The following is a 22,120-nucleotide window of genomic DNA, read 5'->3' as shown; positions in this document are numbered from 1 at the left end:
GATTATAGCCGACGAAGGACCGAGGGCGGCTAGCTTCTACGACGAGGATGAAACCGGAAGCTCAAGCGCGAGGTCTCCCCCACGCCGAGGTGTGCATACGACTGTGGGTGAGAGGATCGAAACAAGGCATACAATGTGAGATACCCGAACCCACGTTGAGGTACAAGAAGACCTAATCAAACACATGTGGACGAAACTCGGCAACGCGTAGTGGGTTTTTTAAATTTTACGAATTGAATTATGTAATTTTTATTTTTTAAGATTTTAATTATGTCTTTTTTATTTTATTTGTAATTTGTAATATTATTTCAGTTTTTTTAATGAATTTTAATGTTATGGAAATGTTTTTATTTAAAATAAATCGTGTTCGTCCTTGCGGAAGAGGACATCTGTGGGTGTTGTGCTCTTGCGAAGAGCAGTCAGGAATAGTAGCGCCGGGCCCACAACCGTGCTCGTTGGCAAGAGCACGGTTGTGGGTGCTCTTAAACCTTACCTCTTAGAAGAAATTTCACAGCTTGATTTCTAATAAGGATGTGAATTCAATTATGATAATTGCAAATGACAAATGACAAATGACAAATGACAAATGACAAATGACAAATGACAAATTCGTACAAATAGCGTTCGAGCTCGACATCATTAGATTCTCAAAAAATAAACAAAATATACCCTTGAGCATCCTCTCAATCGAAGCTCAATTCAAGGTTCGAATGAATGTTAAACTGTGGTTTATTCAAAGTGCGATGAACTGTAAAAAAAATACCTGAGAATTTTCCAAACAAATAACTTAACATAAGTTATTTTGGAAACAAATTGTTGAAGAAAACCAGCAGATCATGGATGCAGGTAGTCGCAGAAAGCCCCCTTTTTACAGTGACCACCCTCGTAGAATCTACATATCCTCTGCCCTTTCGGCAGCGGCCGCGAATATCCACCACTGCCACCTCCATATGGCGGCCGACCCCATGGTTGTCGACTCCTCCCGTTCCCGTACCCTCCTTCACCACCACCTTGGTACCCACCCCGTTCTCTAGGACTATTGAACCTCTCACCGCTGTATTTCCGTTGCCCGTCCCACAGCAAGCTTCCATCCCTTGGGCTGCGGTTGGTACTAGAGTTTGGCCATGCGGGTCCCACGTTCGTTCCCCACCCAAGGTTCGCCATTCCCTGGCTAGGCTCTCCGAGGACAAGGTTAACATTACCTTGCACTGTCACCAGGTTTATGTTACCAATGTTCCCCTGCATTGTACCCCATCCAGGGTCCGATTTTTCGGACCCCGTCCCAGGAGCCACGGCTGCACCGGTGATCACTTGATTCACGTAGGTCGGTGTCGGGGGGTGAATCTCCGAACCAGCGTCGCTGCAATGGACAGGAGCGTTCGTCTCCCCCTCACTGCTTGCAGACGAGTTACATGACCTCCGGAAGAAATCGAAGGCGTCGACTGGAGACGTCCCGCTCTGCTTGCTCGGCTCGGATGACTGGGGACTCAAATTCACGTCGCTGGTGGAGCTCAAGACATTGCCTTTTTGAGGTTCCAGCACCGAGCTGAATTCCTCGATTGAACTAGAGCAATCATCTATACAATCATCTAAGAGAAATTCCCTAGCAAATTTGATAGCTGAAGTGGGCGAACACAATGCGCCTTGCGATTCCATTGCATCGACTTCAGCTAACAAGTCTGACACCGAATTTTCCCCTAAATCAATGAACTCGAACGGCTCATTCATCATCGCATGCCAGTCAGGCATGTTCGACGTCGGATGGGACGCAGAATCTGGTGGCATGGTGTCCATAGTATCAATCTTAACTTCGGGATGTTTCGAAGGAGATGCAGGGATGGAGGCCGGATCCCATTCCTGGATTGATGGTCTTGCAGGCGTCGGAGAATATCCACACCATTCATCGGCTACTTCTGGAAGTTGGATGCTACCGTTACAGACTGGCCCTGAGTTCGACATGGGGAGACTTACAAACCCATCTGGTTTGGTCTGAGTTGCCTCAGCTCCCTCATTTCCATTGTTAGAGTTTGGTGGACTTAGCAGCTCCAAAACACCAGAGTTCTGGGCAGGGACATCTGCAGATACAAACGGCTGGTTTTCAATCTCAGGCGTAGGACTTGGGAGAAACAAGACATTTACATCCTCAGCTGGTTTACATGAGCTGGATGGCTCTAACACAGGCGCAGATTCGATACCATTTGAGCTCAAATTAATATTTAAAGGTCTCAAATTCTCTTCAGAAGGTTTGCCTGATCGATCCTCCTCGAGCTCTCTAGTCATAGGACTTTCAGTTAGCCCAACTGAGTTCTTTTCTTCAGTTTGTGAACTCCTGTTGGGATCATCTTCCCCCTGGAATTGATCAGTCAAAGCTGCAGGTATCATTCCAGGGCTTGACGGAGGAGGAAAAGTATGCACTTTGACATCATCGACACTAGAATTACTATCTTTGAGCAAATCCCAACATTGTGGCCGGCTAGAGGAGCTCGAGTCGCCCACCTTCAGAATTCCAGTAGCCTCTGCTTGTTTATTACCATCTCTACTGGTCCCGCTGGTTTCTTCCCTTACATTAATTCCATCGGGAGGCCTCTTTCCATGCAGACCTGAAGACCGTGCACGTGACAAATCTGATGGTACATGGAGTTTCCCGCTCAGTGCATCAGTGAGAAGTAACGAGTTGTATTGCTCATGATTCGTCCATATCCTCATATGAGGTGGAAAAAGACTGGTTGTATTCCACTTCCGAAGCTGCATCATGGAAAATGGTCCTTGAATCTTACCATTGGGATCGCGATAATGCCACAGTTTCTCAGTTTCTGCAGACGGTGAGTTTCCCGTGCAGACAGTTGCAGTAGATGTCTCTAAATCAGATCTTTGCGTGGCCTGCTCATTCCTGCCACTACTTGATCCATTTGTATCTGTATTCTCTATTATTTTTTCCTTCGCCTCAGTATATCGCTCTTCTTTACCTGAATAAAATTTAATACAAATTTTTCTGATTTAATCTCAATGTAGAAAATAACTCCCACTGACTATCTAATCCTACATGTTAGTGTTATCTTAATGTCACCTTTCTTATTGGAGCTTGTCTTTTGTGCATTTTGAGGAAATCGAAAGTGGCTTGGCCTCACATATTCATCTGCATAATTAAACCATCATTGAAAAACCCAACTACTATTAAAACTGAGGCATATACACTATCCAGGAGAATTCCACACCCCAGTTATGTACCTTTTTTACTATCGCCAACACTTCTGTCATCTTCTTCAGAATCATAATTTGGATTCATTTTTGGATCAGCATGTATCTCTGGAACTTCAGCAATTCGGCGTCTTCGCTCCTCAGGGGATTTGAGAAGCTGCAATTCCTTCACACATTCTAGAAGCGTGAAGACTGTCAAGGAAATCCAGAACAAATTGTTTGTACTAACTTATCATACAACTAGTACTCAATATGTACTCCCAAATTTTGGGTAGATATATTGAGAACTGCAGCATGGATTAGTGAAGATAGAATGACATTTAACAATCGAAATGGGGTATATATGAAGTAGCCATAAACGAAGGATATTCTTTCGTATACCCCCTCTCGCTAGCTCGATCTCTAAGATGATTTAGTCTCAATATCTCTGCTTCCAGCCACTATGTTCAGAGTAACAGGATATCAAAACAAAAGGAGACATAAAATTATATCTCTATGTGCTTCTTAAAGCATGAACCATGGAGCCTGATTACTAAATCAAATTCATACTTACATTATTGACCCGGACTGACTGAAGCGCCACAGCTTTCGTTTGCACCTCACCCTGCAAGCAAACAGCTTTTAGTGGTCCAGTGGTTTTGAAGTTCACGATCAATTTCAGAAGCAAAGAAACATGAGAACTTACAACAGTAAAATGTTTCACAAGACCGCATCTGATGCTTTGACGAAGCCTTCCGCATTCTTCCTAAATGGGGGGGGGGGGAGTGATTATTAATGGTCATATGGAACATTCAAAGAAAAAGAGTGGAAATTCATCTTAATCTGAATTTGAAGAGCAGGAAATATTTTAGTTTTAAAAGTGTCTTGCATCATGAAGAGCACAGAACAGATCAATGCATTACAATTTTTACAAATTTATGATTTTCAGAGCTTATAAAGGAAACAGTATGCTAGAAATATATTGTTAAGAATATTAGTATTCTGTCCCACATCGGTGATGTGACATAGCCTAGCTTAGTGTTTTGTACTATATATATGTGGCTTGTGTTGAGTAATAAAATACACCAAATACACTACTACTTTCTCTACTATGTCTATTTACTTTTCCGCTTATATTTATATTTTACTGTTCTACATGGTATCCGAGCGGATTTGAATCCGTCTCTAGAAAATTAGGGTTTCCACAAAAAAAATGAAATTAGGGTTTCTGCCACAGCTGCTACTCCTGCTACTCTGCTACAGCTGATACTAACTACCATGCATCTAGTACTTTGCTACAGTTGCTACTACTGCTCTGCATCTGCTACTTCTGCCCTATAGAAGCTACTCTGCTACAGCTACTACTATTCTGCCTTGCAGCTCTACTTATGCAACGGCTGCAACTACTACTGCCCTATAGTTTCGACTACTACTATTGCTGCCGATGTTTGAGGAAAAACATTTTTGAGAACTTTGTACCAAGCTGAACAGTTCCAGCTTGAGGGGGAGTGTTAAGAATATTAGTATTCTGTCCCACATCGGTGATGTGACATAGCCTAACTTAGTGTTTTGTAATATATATGTGGCTTGTGTTGAGTAATAAAATACACCAAATACACTACTACTTTCTCTACTATGTCTATTTACTTTTCCGCTTATATCTATATTTTACTGTTCTACAGATATTATAATGCTAATGAAACTAATAGTTCTAGTACCATAAAGTACATTCCAAAAAAACTCTAAAGCAATCATCTCTGGTTACCTCAGTAAACTCTTGATTTGAAATGCCATCAATTGACACCACTTCTTTCTTGTCTAAATTCAAAACTTCAAGCATGGCATCTGCTGTCCTGTTTCCAATTCTATAAGGCTCAGACACCCTACTAGTCCCTGAATCACCGATATTAACGTATAATTGGTGTCAGCATAATCTGGTAAAAATAAGCAGTATGGAAGATAAAATGAAAGAAACTAAAGTGCGAATGTGATAAATGAATAGACATACCTACAACTTGGACAAGCCTGTGAATTTGAGTCTTATGATCATTAGTTGATATTCTAATCCTTACAATAGAACCAATAACCTTATTATTGAAATTCTCATGATCATCCAAAAGTTTCTCCACCAAATTGCGGCGCATATAGATCAATCTAATGTTATAGACATCAACTGCAGCATATTCATTGGAATCATGCTTCTGCCCTTTGTCTTCGCCCTTTTTACAACTTTTTCGCTTTCTGCTGCTAGCCGGCATCGCCAATACAAACATTTTACCATTACTCTCCACATCATTTTCTACAGAACTAACAGATCCAGCAGGAATGAAAGAACTTTTAAGAGAATCATCCTTCATGAGAAAATGAAATTCAAGAAGCTTCAGCATTTCAATGTGACCAACACGTGACTTTCCAAATAAACTTTTTAGCCTTTGATCACATATAATATGACTCTTCCAGCGGGGATCCCGTAGGTTGTTTCTCTTTATGTAGTCAAGTACTAGTATTTGAATATCAGATTGTGCTATAGCTTGTGTATCACCATTCTTCATGTGTGCAACAAACTCCAAGAGTTCTTTGGACGCCCATTCACTGTCAACTGCAATCTTGTCCGACTCTCTGGTGTTCATGTTCTGGGAGATGCATGGCATGTTGGCATCTTTGACAGGGCTCAAACTATCTAGGTTTTTCTTGATGATTGAGTCGTCGGTTGCTTTTTCAGTGTTCGTCTGGTTAGTGACTTTGTCCATGTTTGGCTTCAAAGTATCATTGCTGTTGCACTGTGACCCCATTTCCTCCTTGTTGGTGTGCAGTTTCTCGATGTGGTCACCATTGATTGAAGTCTTCAAACCATCATGTTGCACCGTGACTTTGTCCATGTTTGGCTTCAAAGTATCTTTGTCGCACTGTGACCTCATTTCCTCCTTGTTGCTGAGTAGTTTCTCGATGTGGTCAACATTGCTTGAAGTCCTCAAACAATCATGCGGAACAAAATTAATATCTACACGGGGCTTGTTCAGCTCCAAGTGTTTGGTAGTCTTATTTGACGGAGAAACTTCTCCACTAACAGACACAGGAAACACATTATCACACTGTGGTTTGCAAGCCACTGTAGCCACAACTTTCCAGGGGTTTTTAGCTTGATTAATCTCATCAAATGTTAACGATAGCTTCTCTTTTAAGAGTAGCCAATACATTTTGAAAAGATACTCCCAGCTAAGTTCGTCATCAAAATCAACTATAATCTGCAAAGATAATCCCAGTAGAAAAAAAGAATCATGAATCACTGAAATGTGTTTGTGCAAGAAATTGATAATTATCACCTGAGTATCACATCCAAATTACATTAAGAATAATAACATTATATCTACTTTAATTAGAGATAGAATCAAGGTCTTCCAGTTAGGTTAAGTTGGTTCCACCCATATTAAATACGACATAAGATGCAATAGAATTACAGAACCAGATCGAATCATAATAAAATTAATACCTGCCGTTAGAATATCTAAAGCTAGTTTTTGACATTGCCATTATAAACAAGTAAACCAGAAAGATCAACGAACGGAAGTCCTCATAAATGCTAGTTTCATGATTGGTAAGAACTAGGAGTATAAAAGAAGAACTAATAATTATAACAGGACCAGAAGGATGGAAAATGAAGAAATAACATATAATGAAGTTTTACCCTAACTGAAGCACATTTACTCACCAAGGTTACGCAAGGAAGGCAAGAAATGTGAATTAAGAAATCATTAAAACTTGAAAACATGAGAAGAAACAAGACCATACCAAGTCATCGGTTGCTTGCTCCTTATTCTCGATAAGCATGATGGGTTTGATGCATGTCGAGCAAAACCCTTTGTTTCCTCTAACACGCACAAACTCTTCATTCTTAATACATGACTTGCACCACGAATTGGTGCAAGTGTAGCACATGAAGGAAGAAGCCTTTTGACATGCACTGCATATGTGCCACCCTGAAAGAAATATCAACATAATAATAAGTAAATAACGCCATACCACAAAGAGCTCATCACGAAACAATTTGTCGACAAGTGTGAGATTTACGGAATCAGCTCAATTTTGCAGCAACTGCATGTTAGTGTTTAGGGTATTCGACATCATTTTCGATCTTTATGAATGTGAAGTTACTAAAAATTACACTCCTATATAGACTCCTTAAAGCCCTTACAAAAGAGATAACAAACATACCGCAGTTCCACTTTGCCGTCGACTGGAAAAATGCCTCGTCTCGCTTAATACAAGCCGGATGATATGCCTTTGGACATCCCCTAATCACATTGATATGAAACCAGTCATAAATTACCAGAGAATCCAACGATCTAATTAAAGCAACAAAACACACATTCCACGCCCTAACTCCAAGCATACATTAACCCAAACTCAGCAGAAATTTGTTCAACAAAATTATCAGAAGAAAACAGTTCATCACATCTAAATAAAACTCACTTGCGATCGCAGAGCACCAAAGAACCACCATTCAAACAGATAAAGCACACATCGTCTTCCTCATCCTCAACCTTCCGCCGCTTAGGCGGCGGAGGAGGCTTCGCCGCGTGCTGTGGCTTCGGCGGCCGCCCTCTCCTCCGCTTCCCCCCGCCGATCGCCCGCCCCGGAGCCGGAACCGGTCGACTGGCCGCCGATGCAGCGGAATTCCCCATCTCATCGTCGTCATCGTCGTCGCCAAACCCTTGCGTCTGAGCTGCTACAGCAGCTAGCAAAGCCTCAATATTCTCCATTTCGTGAAAACACAAGAAAAATTCCCTAATTTATGCACCACCAAATCACGAGCTCCGCAATCGTCGATCAGGCACAATCATGCAAAATCAGAAGTAAGCAGATTTTATAAAAAAAAGAGAGAGAGAATTAGAGAGATGGACGGTGGAGCTGGGCTGGTGAGACAGGCATAAATATTGAAACTTGGATTGGAGTTTTAAGTAGTTATTTATTGTAGTAGTAAATTGAGGAAGCTAAACTTTTAAATATGATGATAGGACTAGGAGTGGAATGAATTCATGTGTAGGGTCCACCTCCTCCGGTGAGATCGAACTTGTTTGCCTTGAGCCATTCCATCTTGTCTACCGATATTTTGGCATTTAGAGAGTGCGCAGCGGTAGCGTCCGTCGCCACCGCCGTCCGCGCCAGCGGCACGGACGCCATCCGCCGTCGCTGCGCTCGCGCTGCTGGCACGGCGCTGCTCGATGTATCGAGCACGTCCGTGTCAGCGGACGCACACGTGGCGCGCTCTCATTCGTCAACGACATAGCCGTTGTGTTTAAACATTTTTTATTTATTTTTTTAAAAAATCGGTATTTAATTATAAATAATGATAAAAAATAAAAAAAAAAATATTTTCCAAATCCCAAAAATATGGCCGTTTTTTTCCCGTTTTTTCTGAATTTTTTTGATTTTTTTTTATTTTTTCCCCAAAATCATCTATAAATACACACATTCATCACTCATTTATCACATCAATTCATCTCTCATTCATCTCTCATTCATAATTCTTATACAAACTATCAACACATTCAACCTTCACTCAAAACAACAAATGGATTTCACTCATCTCATGGCGGAAGTGGAGCGCGAAGAACAAGAATACTACGAACAACATCGTGCCGCTTACGAAGCATATGTCGCGGCGAATACCCCCGCTCATCCTCCTCAACGCACTAGATCAAATCGCCGCTACATCCATCGTGACCGGGAGGGAGCCCACGAAAGGCTCGTTGCCGACTACTTTGCCGACCATCCGCGGTTTCCGGCAGATTACTTCAGGCGCCGTTTTCGCATGTCAAAGCGCTTGTTCATGCGAATTGTCAACACATTATCCGCACGTGTTGAATACTTTCAAACAGGTGTAGATGCAGCCGGCCGGCAAAGTATCACGGCGTTGCAGAAGTGTACGTGTGCCATCCGACAACTCGCTACTGGGCAAACGGCCGACATCTTCGACGAGTATTTGCATATCGGTGAGTCCACTGGAATCCTTTGTTTAAAGAATTTTTGCGAGGGCGATCGTTCTGCTTTTGGGGATGAATTCCTTCGGGCACCCACCACCGATGATTGCCAACGGTTGCTTCGTCTTCACGAATCAGTCCATGGCTTTCCCGGAATGCTTGGCAGCATTGACTGCATGCATTGGAGGTGGAAGAATTGCCCGACTGCTTGGAGGGGGCAACACTTAAGCGGTCACAAAGGCGGCGGCCCAACACTTATCCTTGAGGCGGTCGCCGACTATCGCCTATGGATTTGGCATGCATATTTCGGCGTTGCCGGATCCAACAACGACTTGAACGTGCTCTATTCTTCACCACTCTTCAATGATGTGATGAATGGTGTAGCACCGGCGATCGACTTCACCATCAACGGAAATACATACCGCATGGGTTACTATCTCGCCGATGGTATCTACCCAAGGTGGTCGACGTTCGTGAAGACGCTCCACAACCAGCACGACCCGAGACGGGTTCTTTTTGCGCAGCGTCAAGAGTCAGCGCGGAAGGACGTCGAAAGAGCCTTTGGGGTCCTTCAAGCTCGATTCAACATTGTGAAGGCCCCGGCTCGGCTGTGGTACGTGAATAATATCGCCGACATCATGTTCACGTGTATTATATTACACAACATGATTATAGCCGACGAAGGGCCGAGGGCGGCTAGCTTCTACGACGAGGACGAAGCCGGAAGCTCAACAGCGAGGTCTCCCCCACGCCGAGGCGAGCATACGACGGTTGGCCAGAGGATCAAGACAAGACACACAATGCGCGATACTCGAATCCACAATCAACTACAAGAAGACCTAATCAACCACATGTGGGCGAAATTCGGCAACGAGTAGTGGTTTTTTTAATTTTTAGGATTTTAATTATGTAATTTTTCATTTTTAGGATTTTAATTATGTAATGTTTAATTTTATTTGTCATTTGTAATATTTATTGTGGTTTTTAAATGAATTTTAATATTATGGAAATGTTATTGTTTAATTGAATTTTAAATTAATTGTGCTCGTCCTTGCGGAAGAGCACAGTTGTGGGTGTTGTGCTCTTGCCAGAGAGCAGGCATGAATAGTACCGCCCGGGCCCACAACCGTGCCGCTGGCAAGAGCACGGTTGTGGATGCTCTTAGTAGAAAATAAAAAGCTTTGTAATTAAAAAAATAGTACTCCCCCCGTCCCGGACTACTCGCACATTTCTTTTTCGGCACGGAGATTAAAGAATGAGTGTATAGCAAAGTCAACAATTGCGGCTGTAGGTGATAATTTTTATTAAAAATAGAAAAAGTGCAAATAACTTGGAACGCCCAGAAAGGAAATAAGTGCAAGTAGTCCGTGGACAGAGGGAGTATACAATATTTTCTAAACGGAGAAAATCGTGCTTACAATTGTGAAATTCACAATTAACTAAAGAAAAACCATATTTGTATACTTTATTTGACACCATTTTTTTTCCCGGCCCCACCAACGTGACGCGCGGCCGTGCATTGACTCTGCTCCATTTCATCATACACTTGCTGGGTGGTGGGTGGGGGAGAGGGGGGGTAAGCTACTCATATTCATGTTTCGAAGTTTGGTTTTTACCAGCTAGAAAAAGGAGAAAAGATTCATTCCTCCCATCTCCATCTTCAATTTGATTCAAACTAATTGAATTTTTTTTTTTTACTTTTCTGGACCGTGTTTGAATTTGATGATAATTGATGGCCATCTTGGGTGAATTGGTTGCTGGAGGAGTTGAGATTTTCTAGGGTTTTGGCTATGGAGAATATAGAGACACTGTTAGCTGCCGTGGCTCAGACCACGGGCTTCGGCGATGAGGAGCCGGTGGTTTCTACTCCATCGGAGCTGGACCTGGAGAGCTCTGCCTCTCCGGCGGTTGATGCGGCTGTCAGAGACGCGCATCCTTCACCGGCGGTGGTAGTTCCAGATCTGACTGCTGCTGCTGCTCCGGTTCCGGTGAGTGCGAGCGCCGTCTGTGAGAAGCGTAAGCGAGGACGGCCGCCGAAAGGGCTGCTCACGGCGAAGCCTCCACCGATTAAGAAGGTGAAAGTTGAAGACGAAGATGAGGATGTTTGCTTTATTTGCTTTGATGGAGGCTCTCTGGTTCTCTGTGATCGAAAGTGAGTTTGTAGAGATGATGAGAATTAATTTTTGTATGCGCCAGCTGTTAGTTTGCTAATTGTAATTGCTGTGATCACTTTCATGCTTATTTTCATTTAGTAGACTAAGTTTTTGTAGAATGCGTGGTTGATTCCGTTGCGTCTCTCTCCATGTTTTCATATGGCAGATTAATTGTTTGTTGAGTTCAGTTATGTTAGTAGACTAAGTAGTAGATATAGATCCAATTTGGGGATATAACGAGTTTATGTTGTTTTCTTTAGGGGTTGTCCGAAGGCGTACCATCCAGCTTGTATCAAACGCGACGAAGCCTTTTTCAAATCAAAAGCTAAATGGAACTGCGGTAAGTTGGCTTTAGTTTCATTTGAAGAACTAAGAATCTCAATGTAGTTCTAATGTTCTGTACTTCTACTTATTTATACAATTATACTCCTTCCGTCCCATTATAAGGCGTATTCCTTTTTTTTGGCCACCCCACTATAAGTGAGACCTAAAAAGCAACACTCTATCTCTCTCTTACTTTCTCCACTCTCCTACTTTTTTCTATCTACTTTTTTTCACTCATAAAAACCTGTGCCCAAAAGAAATGTCTCACATGTAATGGGACGAAGGGATTATCTTTTACTTGGTGTGTGGTGTTGTGCAATCGATTGACAAACTTATGAACTTGCAGTGACATTGTATGTGGCATGCATTTCTTACACGTGAATCCTATTTACTTTTTTGCAACATTGCATATCCTCTCATTTGGCACCCCTCTCCTTTTGTAATGCACACTGTTTTCCTATTTTTTTATTCGATAAGCCTTACACTTGTTGAGGCTAGTGTTGTTAAAAGCACGCCCCGGGCGTGCTTGGGGCACGGGGCGCACTGGGCTCCAATTGAATCTCCCCGAGGCGGCTAGGGTGAGCCATGTTCATGGGGCGAGCCTTAGGCCATCTCTAACCATTTACACCAAACTCAATCCCATTTTTGAGTATATGTCACGTCAAAAAGTAATTTTACTCCAACCATTTACACCCAACTCTAATTTTACACCATTTTTTTAGCATTTTAGTATGTCTCATAGATTTAAATTTTTGTAGTAGATACAAATACACTCATATTTGGTGTTATGTGGAAAAGAGCAAAAATGGTTTGAGTTTGCAGCATAATTGGAGTAGTGTTATACACCAAAAATGAGATTAGGTGTATGGTTGGAGATGGCTAGGGCTACTGGGGTGGCTAAAGTTTTAAAATCAGTAGACCCAAAGGCTTTAAATCTTATTTTCCTAAAATAACTCGGTTATAATTAATGTTTAAGCCTTTTACTTATAATCTGATCTGAAATCCTTCAAATCTGGAACAATTTCTTAAAAAATAATAGAGGGAACAATTTTTTGGTCCGCCAACGTTGTCAAGGTATCAATTTTGGTTTGTAACATTTGAAAATATCTTTTGAGTTCCATGAACTTCAGGTTAATATCATTTGAGCTATTTTTTCATTGATTCAAACTTTTTTGGGCGAAAATACCCTCAATGCCATAAATGGCAACTCTATCTATTTACTCCTTTATTGAGAGAACATCTTTTTTGGGCTGTGAGCTTTACTAAAATATCATTTTGGAGAGGACATCTTTTTTGGTCCGCGAACTTTACTAAAATATCATTTTTGGTCCTAGCTATAGTGCGATCCGGCAAGCCTTTCTCTCTCATTCTCTATCACTCTTCAATACAATAATCTCACTTCATCTCCCCCAAATTCATGGAGATCTGCTGACAAGCTTAAATTCTTTAACTCTTGATCACAATTCTCTATTTGGAAAAATCCCCAATTCTTAAGGAGATTGGTTTTTCTTGAGGAGTTGGATTCGAGTCGCAACCAATTGAAAAAATCATTTGATGAAATTGGCGGTTTGTCCTCTTTAAAGAGGATGAATCTTGAGAACAACAATCTTGATGGTTCGATTCCAGATTCAATTAAAAAACTTCTAAATGTCTATGTTTTAAACCTAAACAAAAACTGATTCCGCGGTGGAATCCCACATATCATCGGAAACATCACCTCTTTAAACCTCCCTTGATCTCTCCGAAAACAATCTCACCGGAGAGCTCCCACTTTCTCAAGGAATTAAAGTTCACGGACCAAAAATGATATTTTGGCAAAAGTTCACGGACCAAAAATATGTTCTCTCAATATTTTAATGAAGAAGAGAGAAGGGAGAGTAAATAGACTGAAATATCCTTCATGGGCTTGAGGGTATTTTTACCTAAAAAAAGTTTGAAACAGTGAAAAAGTATCTTAAATGATATTAAATCGAAGTTCCTGGATCTCAAATAATTGCCCCTTTGCGCTCCCCGCACCCAACAAGTAACAACACTGGTTGAAGCTGAAGTAGCCCGTTGATTTTAGCTTTAATTCTTTCATTCATTCATTAAGTCTATGTTGCTTATCTACGTTGCTTTGCTGTTATTTCTTCCAGGGTGGCACATATGTAGTGGATGCAGGAAGACTTCTCATTATATGTGCTATACTTGCACCTATTCGTTGTGCAAGGGATGTACTAAAGATGCGGATTTCGTGAGTGTGAGAGGAAACGTGGGGTTTTGCTCAACATGCATGAAAACTATCATGATGATTGAAAATAAAGACCAAGCAACGAATGATTCGGTATGTTGATATTTTCTGCTGCTTTTATTAAATTAAATTCTAATAATTGCTTAGCTGAATTGCAGGTTTATTGAGTAAGTTTGTTTATGAGATATGCTTCGTAGTGAGGAAGGCATCGTTATTCATTATTTTGGCATCATCAATATATTAATTCTTGTCATAGAGATTTCTCTCGTATAAACTGATTATGATCATGATTACTTTCTTTTTGTACCTAGAAATCTTTTGTCGATTTTTAATTCCATTATATGTATACTTGTGTTCATTCTACTGGGCTTATCTCGTGCAGAATCAAGTAGATTTTGATGACAAACTTAGCTGGGAGTATCTCTTCAAGATGTATTGGGTAATCTTAAAAGAGAAATTATCTTTTACACTGAGTGAGCTCACTCAAGCTAAAAGTCCCTGGAAAGGTGTGGCTGCAGTGACGCGTAAGCCGCGGTTAAATAATGCATTTCCCTCTTCAGTTGGCGCAGGCGTTTCTTTGTCACATGGGGGTACTGGACATTTCGAGTTGAATAAGCCCCATGTGGAGATAAATTTGTTACAAAATGATGGGTTACGAACATCACTGTTGAGTAACGGCAACCATTTCAAGAAACCAAACAATGACAATGGAGAATATGGCCCAACTTACAGCAATGTGACTGTAAAACCGAAAGTCACTGATGAGACGAGGATTGCCAAACCCAATGACAAGCCAGACGTTAAAGAAGTTGTTCATGAGCTATGCATTAAAAAAGATCTAGATGATCCGTGCATCGTCAAAAATACCAACAAACCATGCATCAGCAAGAACAGAAATAGCGTAGAGACAGACAAGCTGGCGGTTGACAGTACTGAATGGGCATCTAAAGACCTCTTGGATTTTGTTAAACATATGAAGAACGGTGACACATCTGCTTTATCACAGTTTGATGTCCAAACATTATTGGTTGAATATGTGAAGAGAAACAATCTCTGGGACCCACATCAGAATAGTCAAATTTTATGCGATCAAAGGCTCAAAAATATCTTTGGGAAGCCATATGTTGATCAAACTGAAATGTTGAAGCTTCTTGAATTTCATTTTGTTGTAAAGGAAGATACTCCGAAAAATCCGTTCTTTCCTGCTAGAGCTGTTAGATCTGCTGCAAGTAATTTGGATGCCAATGGGAAAATAAATGGGTCGCCAGAGCAGGTGCCAAGTAACAGCAGAAAGCGGAAAACACGCAAGAAGGTTGAAAACAGAGAAGCCCAGCTTAATCTGAATGAATATGCTGCAATTGATGTTCATAATATCAATCTGATCTATTTGCGGCATGATTTAATGGTGACTCTTGCTGAAAATCGTGAGAGTTTCAATGACAAGGTTATTGGATCTATCGCAAGGATCAAAATATCGCCCAATGATCAGAAGCCAGAAGTTCATAGGCTTGTCCAAGTTATAGGTATAGTGCATGTACTTACTGTCTCTTGCTTTAGCTGTTCCTATTTGTTTCTCTGCACTGCTCTCTAGGACTTGTTTGTCCTGACATTAATTTTTTCTTCAATATGTTATATTGATAATTCAGGTACTAGCAAGGTGGCCGAGCCTTATAAAATTGGCAACAAGTCAGCAGATGTCATGCTTGAAGTGTTAAATTTGGACAAAAGAGAAGTTGTATCTATCGATTCCATTTCAAATGAAGAGTTTACTGAGGTAACAAAGGATATCTTATCAGTCGCTTTTCTTTCTAATCTCTGATGCTTTAGTTTGATTTCATATATTTTCTGGAGGTTATGTGCATTCATGACATTTTATTTCACACACAATCACACACACATATACTCCCTCCTTTCCTTGTTAATTGAGTTGATTCTTTTCGGCACAAGATTTAAAAAAGATGTTTAGTGTGTTAAGTGGAGGGAGATCAAAGTAGGAGAGAGTATTACTTTTGCCAAAACATAGAAATGACCCCATTATCTTGGAACTTTCCGAGATGAAAAAATGACTCAATTAACAAGGAATGGGTGGAGTAGTATAATTTACCAGTCCCAGTTTCCGTATCTGTCATAATTTATGTGTTCTTTGCTCATCGTGATGCTCTCAGGGTGTATTTACTTATTGCTTGTTTAAGTGTTCTAAGAATATCGAGTGTAAGATCGAGATTCTTTCCTCAGTGTAGTCCCTTCAAAAGTTATGCATTGTAAGTAAAGATACTTAAAATTATTTATGAAACATATATATCATATATGTTAAAATTTAATGTTTTTAAAAATTATAGAAATCGCAGCCTTATGTGTGAACATGTGGTAGGATTGTGATATATAGTATCAGCATATACTTATGTGGACTCTTGCATCAGTCAGTAGGGTAAATTTGCTAGCAAGAACATATGCCCCCACGAAATTCTGGCTCAACTTGATTGCACAGCCATGAACGCACATATTTTTTTTCTTTAAAGTTGCGTTGAATGCTATAAACTTTTCTTTTATTCAGGACGAGTGCAAATGGCTACGTCAGAGCATTAGATGCGGTCTTGTGAAACAATTTACTGTTGTAAGTCCTCATGTTCGCTTCTTAATCTGGCGTATAACTGCAACATTATCATACCATTTTATCTGTTTTATTTTTGCAGGACGAGGTAAAAAAGAAAGCCACTGCACTCCAATCAGTTAGAGTCAATGATGTGAGTGTGCTGGTTCTTCTTATCTGCGAGTTTAAGTTTTGTGATCGGTCACCAGTTACCACAATATAGTTCTTCCAATTTCCAAAGCACCATTTCTCTTCTTGTGCCCTTAAAGGAGCAAGAATAAACACTACATCTAATCCATAGTTTTTAATTTTTTTCCTTTTTTGTTACTCTTAATTATTGTGGCTCTTGTTGGTTCTGATTGTGTAATTTTCTGAACACAGTGGCTTGAGGCGGAAATATTGCGGCTAAGTCATCTTAGAGACCGTGCTGATGGGAAGGGGATTAAGAAAGAATATCCTCCATCTATTACTACTGCATTTATTAATTAAATGTAATCATCGCATTAATACTTTCTTAAATTGTGGTGCAAAAACATTTGGTTTTCAAGATTCAAATGCCCAAACTTCTGGAAAATCAGTGATGTCTTCTTCCCTGTTTAAATCATTAGATGAAGTTTATAGTCATGTCTCTGTCCTGCACTTCCAATATTTCTGGGAGAACATTGAGTTAGACTTTTGCTGCTTTTTTATCCCACATTTGTTATAGATAGTTGACAAAATAAGATTTTAAATAATTTATTCATTATTTCTAGCTAAATAACATCGTTATCTTCATATACTTTTTTATGTGTTTCATTAAGTTCCTTGACTCTCTTCACGCTTAGAAAAAATGCTGAGAGATTACTGTTACTAAAATCACCTGAGGAGCGCCAACGCAGAATTTCTGAAGTTCCAGAGATACATGCTGATCCGACAATGAATCCAAATTATGAATCAGAAGAAGATATCAGAAGTAGTGACCACAGTAAAAAAGGTACATCCAACAATACTCGTCGGAGGCAGTTTATTTATGAAAATGAATATGCTGGGCCAAACCATTCTCCATTTCCCACAACTGATTATGAGTCCATTTCTTCTAATAAAAGAGGTGACATTCAGTTGTAAATCTATCAATGAAATGCTCGCTCTTCCTCAATTTAATATGCAGAAATTTGCTATGCATCTTATTCAGGCAAAGAAGAGCATTCTGTAGAGGTGCAAGATAGAATCACGAAGAAAACAAATGCTAGTGCATCAAATGATTTGGAGAAACACACAAACCAGATTGATATTGGTTGCTCACCTTCTGGTGCTGGGAATGATCAAACCATGGAAAGGTCTGGGTTGGAGACATCGACTGCAATTGCCTCCATCGGAAACTCACAGGCTGCTGACAACATAGAAACTGAGAAACTTTGGCATTATCGTGACCCCAATAGTAAGATTCAAGGGCCTTTTTCCATGATGCAGCTGCGGAAATGTAATAGTACTGGACTGTTTCCACATGATATGAGGATATGGACCAATCACGAGCAATATGACTCGTTACTTCTAACTGATGCTTTGGATGGGAAATTATATTCAGCACCAGACATGTCACAAAAAGCCTCTTCAAATTCACAGGAAAACGGGCCCGCTGGGGGAGCTGTCCCGAGCGAGGGTGCAAATGGGACTACTAAAGATGCTAAACAAACTGAAGTTGCTGGGTGTAGTAATTCGGATGGTTTGCCTGACACTGTTGCAAGACCCGTGAAAGCAGATGAGTCCTGCTCCTCTGGGTGGCCTCGATGTTGGGATTTGCTTAAAGATGGTAAACCAATTGCTGATGGTGTCCAATTACGTGATCTGCTTCCTCCATCAAAACCTGAGACAAGGGATGAACCTTTGACAGATCGAGTCCGAGAAGGTGATGAATTAAATCTTAGTTCACAAAATAGACAAAAGAATGCTGCTCGGCCGACTCAAAATCCTATGCCCAGTGAAGATGAACTTCGATCTCAACCTAAAGATGATGACAGAAGTGGTCAATCTTCCGAAGGAAATTTGAGATCCTTGAACATCAACTTGTGCTCAACCATCCCTGAACCTGTTCCCGTTTTGACGTCTGTATCAACGTCCCTAGTTTCAATCAAACAGCCTGAGAATATAGATGTCTTGGATCTTCTTAGTTCCACCTCGAAGACTCAAAACCAGCAGACAGTAGATGCACATATTCCTGCGCATGGCACGAGTTTTCTGGAGCTGCTGAGTCCTGCACCAAGATCCAAAAATGAAGATCAGGCAGCTCAGGAAACTGACATGAAGCCTGGGTGTAAAAATCTTCCTATGCCTAATTCTGGCCCCGGCTGGATCGGTGCATCTAGTCTAGGGATTGGTGGCATGCAGCTACCAGATGTAGCTGATGAATGGTGTGGATATTCTCAGACACATGCTGCGAAACCACCTATGCAGGAATGGGATTCTGGTGTAGTCCCCGCATCTGCTTTGGGGCCACCTGAAGTCACCGGGGAAAATGCTGATGCCTCTGCTCCTGAAGCCCACCATCTTTCTCATGCTCCTCCGTCCCATCCTCCATCGAATGGACCTAATTGGCTTGCTATAATGAATGAGCCAATTGAGTTTGTTGCTCTAGGTGAGGATTCAGTGTCTGATCTGTTGGCTGAAGTGGATGCTATGGAATCGCGAGGCGCTCTGCCTTCACCTACTTCAGCCATCAAGTTTGCTCGGGAATTGCTTGAAGATTGCAAAGACGATTGCTTTAGTTCAATCGAGGGTTTTAGCCCAACCCCAGAACCTCGAAAAAGTGATGCATTCAGCTCCACCAGCGATGTACATCTGACGTCCCAATCATCTGCCCCATGTAAACCGAATGGAACGTCTCCTGTCGACGGCTTCGATTTTTTCCGGAGGTCGAGCGTGAATTCATCTGCAAGCAGTGAGGGTGAAACAAGCACTGCGGTTCATTCTGGGGATCCCGGTTTGGAATTCCACCACTCTCCTGCACCGAACCAAGATATGGTCGGTGCTGGAGCAGCCATGGCTCCCGGGCTGGGATCCGATGCCACGGATCCCAGTTGGGGACAGATGCAGGGCAACATCAACCTAGTCACAGTGCAAGGTAATGTCAATCTCGTTCTCAGAGGACCCGCTGCCCAAGGGATGGCAAACCTCCCATGGGGAACGAACCAGGGCCCCCACTGGGCCAACCCAAACTCGATCCGGAGCCCTAGAAACGGGAGTCAGCCATGGGACGGGCAGCGCCCGTTCGGTGGTGAGAGGTTCAACTGTCCTAGAGAATGGGGGGGTTATCAGGGTAGTGATCCGGGATTCGGGGGCGGTAGGGGAAGGCCGCCGTGGGGCCGTCAGCAGTACAACAGTGGTGGATATTCGAGGCCTCTTCCAAAGGGGCAGAGGGTGTGTAAATTCTACGAGAGCGGTCGATGCAAAAAGGGTGCCTTCTGTGATTATCTTCATCCATGATTGTTGTGTTTTCCTACACTTTGCTTTAGTAACTTTTTTGTTGTATAATTAATTGTTGGAGTAATCTCTCTAGGCTCGGATATCTTTTTTGTACCGTTAATTGTGAGAGTAATCTCCTTAATTAGCTGTAGATTTGTACTTAGAGCTTCATTTTAATAATAATTAAAAATATTGCTACTCTAGGATTCTTGTATGGCGAATAGGGATGTCGATGTAATCCGTGGGCTGATCCGAATAACACGGTAAAAATATAAGGTTAGGGTTGCAATTTCGCAGCTCGAATTTAAATTCGGACCATTCGGGTTGCCGTGTTAGGCGGGTTGGCCCGGTCGGTTTATGGGTCAGCCCGTTGGGTTGAAGGCTTCTGGACAGCGCACAATCTTTGTAACAGTCATAACTTTTTCTACAAAGCTTCAATTGAGGCGTGCAAGATACCCAAGCGAAGTTCTTTCGAATGCGAAGAGAATGATATGCATTATATGTACTTTGATGATTCTTAAAACAAAGATAAATTAATATTTGACTTATTTACAGCTGGAATAAATTAAATTTGACCAATCATAATTCAAGAAAACTTAAGAGTTACTTCAATTAGCTAACATCTTGATAATTCACTCTTCAACAATTCAAAATATTTTTGTTACATTTACGCTCCACCTCTAACGTTATGAAAATTTTATTCAGTTTTTTAAGTATTGATTTATATTTGAATTTTGAAATATAGTGTTGATTCATGTTTTAAATACATAAACATGGATATTTTATAATTAATTACGTAAATATGTAATGAATGAGTTATTTTAATTTGAAAAATTTAATCTTTTTTCAAAATTATTAAAGAAAATTAAAAATACGTATTTCATTGTTGCATGACTAATTTAAAATATGTATATAATTAAAGAAAATTAAAAACATGTATTATTTTTTCAGAAATATTAAAAAAAGTGAAAATATGCATTGACCCGAATAACCCGATGGGTAAACCCGAAACCCGAAGGGTTAGGGTTAGGGCTGAACTTTTATAACCCGAATGGCTCGACAACCCGAACGGATTGGCCCGATTGACATCCCTAATGGCGAACAACTTTATTTCTTCCAACAACTTTATCTATTCTGAACTAAGCATTGTCGACTTACTTGACCAGTCTAAAAAACAATGGAATTTGGATAAAGTTTGTATTGTATTCAACGAACGTGACATTCCTACCATTCTATCTATCTCTACCTCCCCGACTATCCCTGACAGATGTATTTGGTACTTTGATAAATGTAGCATTTACACAGTGAAGTGCGGTTATTATGTTGCATCACATCTCAATAGAGTATCTGAACTATTCCATGTTATTGACTGGAAGAAGATATGACAACTCCACGTTCCCCCAAAAGTTTGTGAATACCTATGGCGTGTGTTACAAAATGTGTTACCAACGAAATGTCGCTTATAGCAACACGACATATCTATTGATACTATCTGCGGCCGAGGCGCATTAGATGAAGATCTCAACCATGCCCTATTGACTAGTCATAAAGCAAGAGCCATGTGACAATATTGGGGAAAATATGAAACAACTTTATAAATTCCATTTGTAGTGTTAGAAAACTATCAAGGAGTTAAACAACAAATATTTGATGGAAGAGTTTATTATGATTTCTCGACGGATTTCGTGGGCATGCAACCAGGTGGTATGGAGTGGAAATTGTGTTCCACCTGGAGTAATAGTTGACCACGCTTGGAAAACGCTTGTAGAATGGCAAACGGCACAAGGTGGAAAACAAATATGCCCTCCCGCAAACCCCACAACTCATTGCGTTCCACAATTCGCCACTGGAACAGCCCCATCCGAAAGCTAGCGGTGTTACACGGATGTAGTTACATTCAGAGTCCATTATGATCGGCACAGGTTCTATATTGCTATCGCATGACAGTTTATTTATTCATGCATTTCATATTGTCAGTATGGGATTTTGCTTCCCCATGTATCCAAAGTTATAGCCATTCGTACTACGCATCAATATGTTTCTGAACACTGCCTTGGGTCAGGTTTCATATACATAGATGCACAAGGGGTAGTCTTCTCGAACACATCATCAGATTGGAGGTAAACTCGAAAAAATAAAAAGAATGTTTGGAACTGGGAATCTAGCAAAAAGCCTCATGGATGTCAGTTCGGAATGAACGTTAGGAATGCATGCTCAGCTCCGGCCA

At 41.0% G+C, this 22,120-nt stretch overlaps 2 protein-coding genes across 3 annotated transcripts; one reads left to right on the top strand and one right to left on the bottom strand.

Moving 5' to 3' along the window:
• Positions 1-573: 573 nt before the first annotated feature.
• On the bottom strand, positions 574-8,175 carry LOC121777178 (zinc finger CCCH domain-containing protein 44-like). The gene is made up of 11 exons (XM_042174345.1): positions 7,648-8,175; positions 7,390-7,469; positions 6,967-7,154; positions 5,186-6,422; positions 4,943-5,070; positions 3,884-3,943; positions 3,752-3,802; positions 3,568-3,638; positions 3,229-3,383; positions 3,068-3,136; positions 574-2,966 (listed from the first exon to the last, which is right to left on the bottom strand). Exons 1-11 carry the CDS (start codon positions 7,935-7,937, stop codon positions 835-837), a joined length of 4,461 nt encoding a protein of 1,486 aa, XP_042030279.1. The 5' UTR covers positions 7,938-8,175; the 3' UTR covers positions 574-834.
• Positions 8,176-10,720: 2,545 nt separating this feature from the next.
• Positions 10,721-20,096, top strand: LOC121776072 (zinc finger CCCH domain-containing protein 44-like). Of its 2 annotated transcripts, none has more exons than XM_042173198.1 (10): positions 10,721-11,310; positions 11,572-11,651; positions 13,771-13,958; positions 14,248-15,388; positions 15,512-15,639; positions 16,420-16,479; positions 16,559-16,609; positions 16,837-16,907; positions 17,274-17,428; positions 17,627-20,096. In XM_042173198.1, exons 1-10 carry the CDS (start codon positions 10,949-10,951, stop codon positions 19,912-19,914), a joined length of 4,524 nt encoding a protein of 1,507 aa, XP_042029132.1. In that variant the 5' UTR covers positions 10,721-10,948; the 3' UTR covers positions 19,915-20,096. The 2 variants fall into 2 exon arrangements, with proteins under 2 accessions (XP_042029132.1, XP_042029131.1); XM_042173197.1 differs by having other exon boundaries at positions 17,274-17,542.
• Positions 20,097-22,120: the final 2,024 nt, after the last annotated feature.

The sequence above is a fragment of the Salvia splendens genome, chromosome 18, assembly GCF_004379255.2.
Source record: "Salvia splendens isolate huo1 chromosome 18, SspV2, whole genome shotgun sequence".
In the NCBI taxonomy this organism is placed as follows: domain Eukaryota; kingdom Viridiplantae; phylum Streptophyta; class Magnoliopsida; order Lamiales; family Lamiaceae; genus Salvia; species Salvia splendens.
This window is presented reverse-complemented; position numbering and strand designations above follow the sequence as displayed.

What these genes read in the sequence shown, in the direction of transcription:
- LOC121777178 (XM_042174345.1), bottom strand. Translation starts at nt 7,937, where the DNA reads ATGGAGAATATTGAGGCTTTGCTAGCTGCTGTAGCAGCTCAGACGCAA. An exon ending in AGCAAGCAACCGATGACTTG is followed by an intron (nt 6,423 to 6,966) that starts GTATGGTCTTGT and finishes TTATCTTTGCAG; the next exon opens with ATTATAGTTGATTTTGATGA. An exon ending in CAAATCAAGAGTTTACTGAG is followed by an intron (nt 3,944 to 4,942) that starts GTAACCAGAGAT and finishes CCCCCCATTTAG; the next exon opens with GAAGAATGCGGAAGGCTTCG.
- LOC121776072 (XM_042173197.1), top strand. Translation starts at nt 10,949, where the DNA reads ATGGAGAATATAGAGACACTGTTAGCTGCCGTGGCTCAGACCACGGGC. An exon ending in ACCAAGCAACGAATGATTCG is followed by an intron (nt 13,959 to 14,247) that starts GTATGTTGATAT and finishes TATCTCGTGCAG; the next exon opens with AATCAAGTAGATTTTGATGA. An exon ending in TTGTGAAACAATTTACTGTT is followed by an intron (nt 16,480 to 16,558) that starts GTAAGTCCTCAT and finishes TTATTTTTGCAG; the next exon opens with GACGAGGTAAAAAAGAAAGC.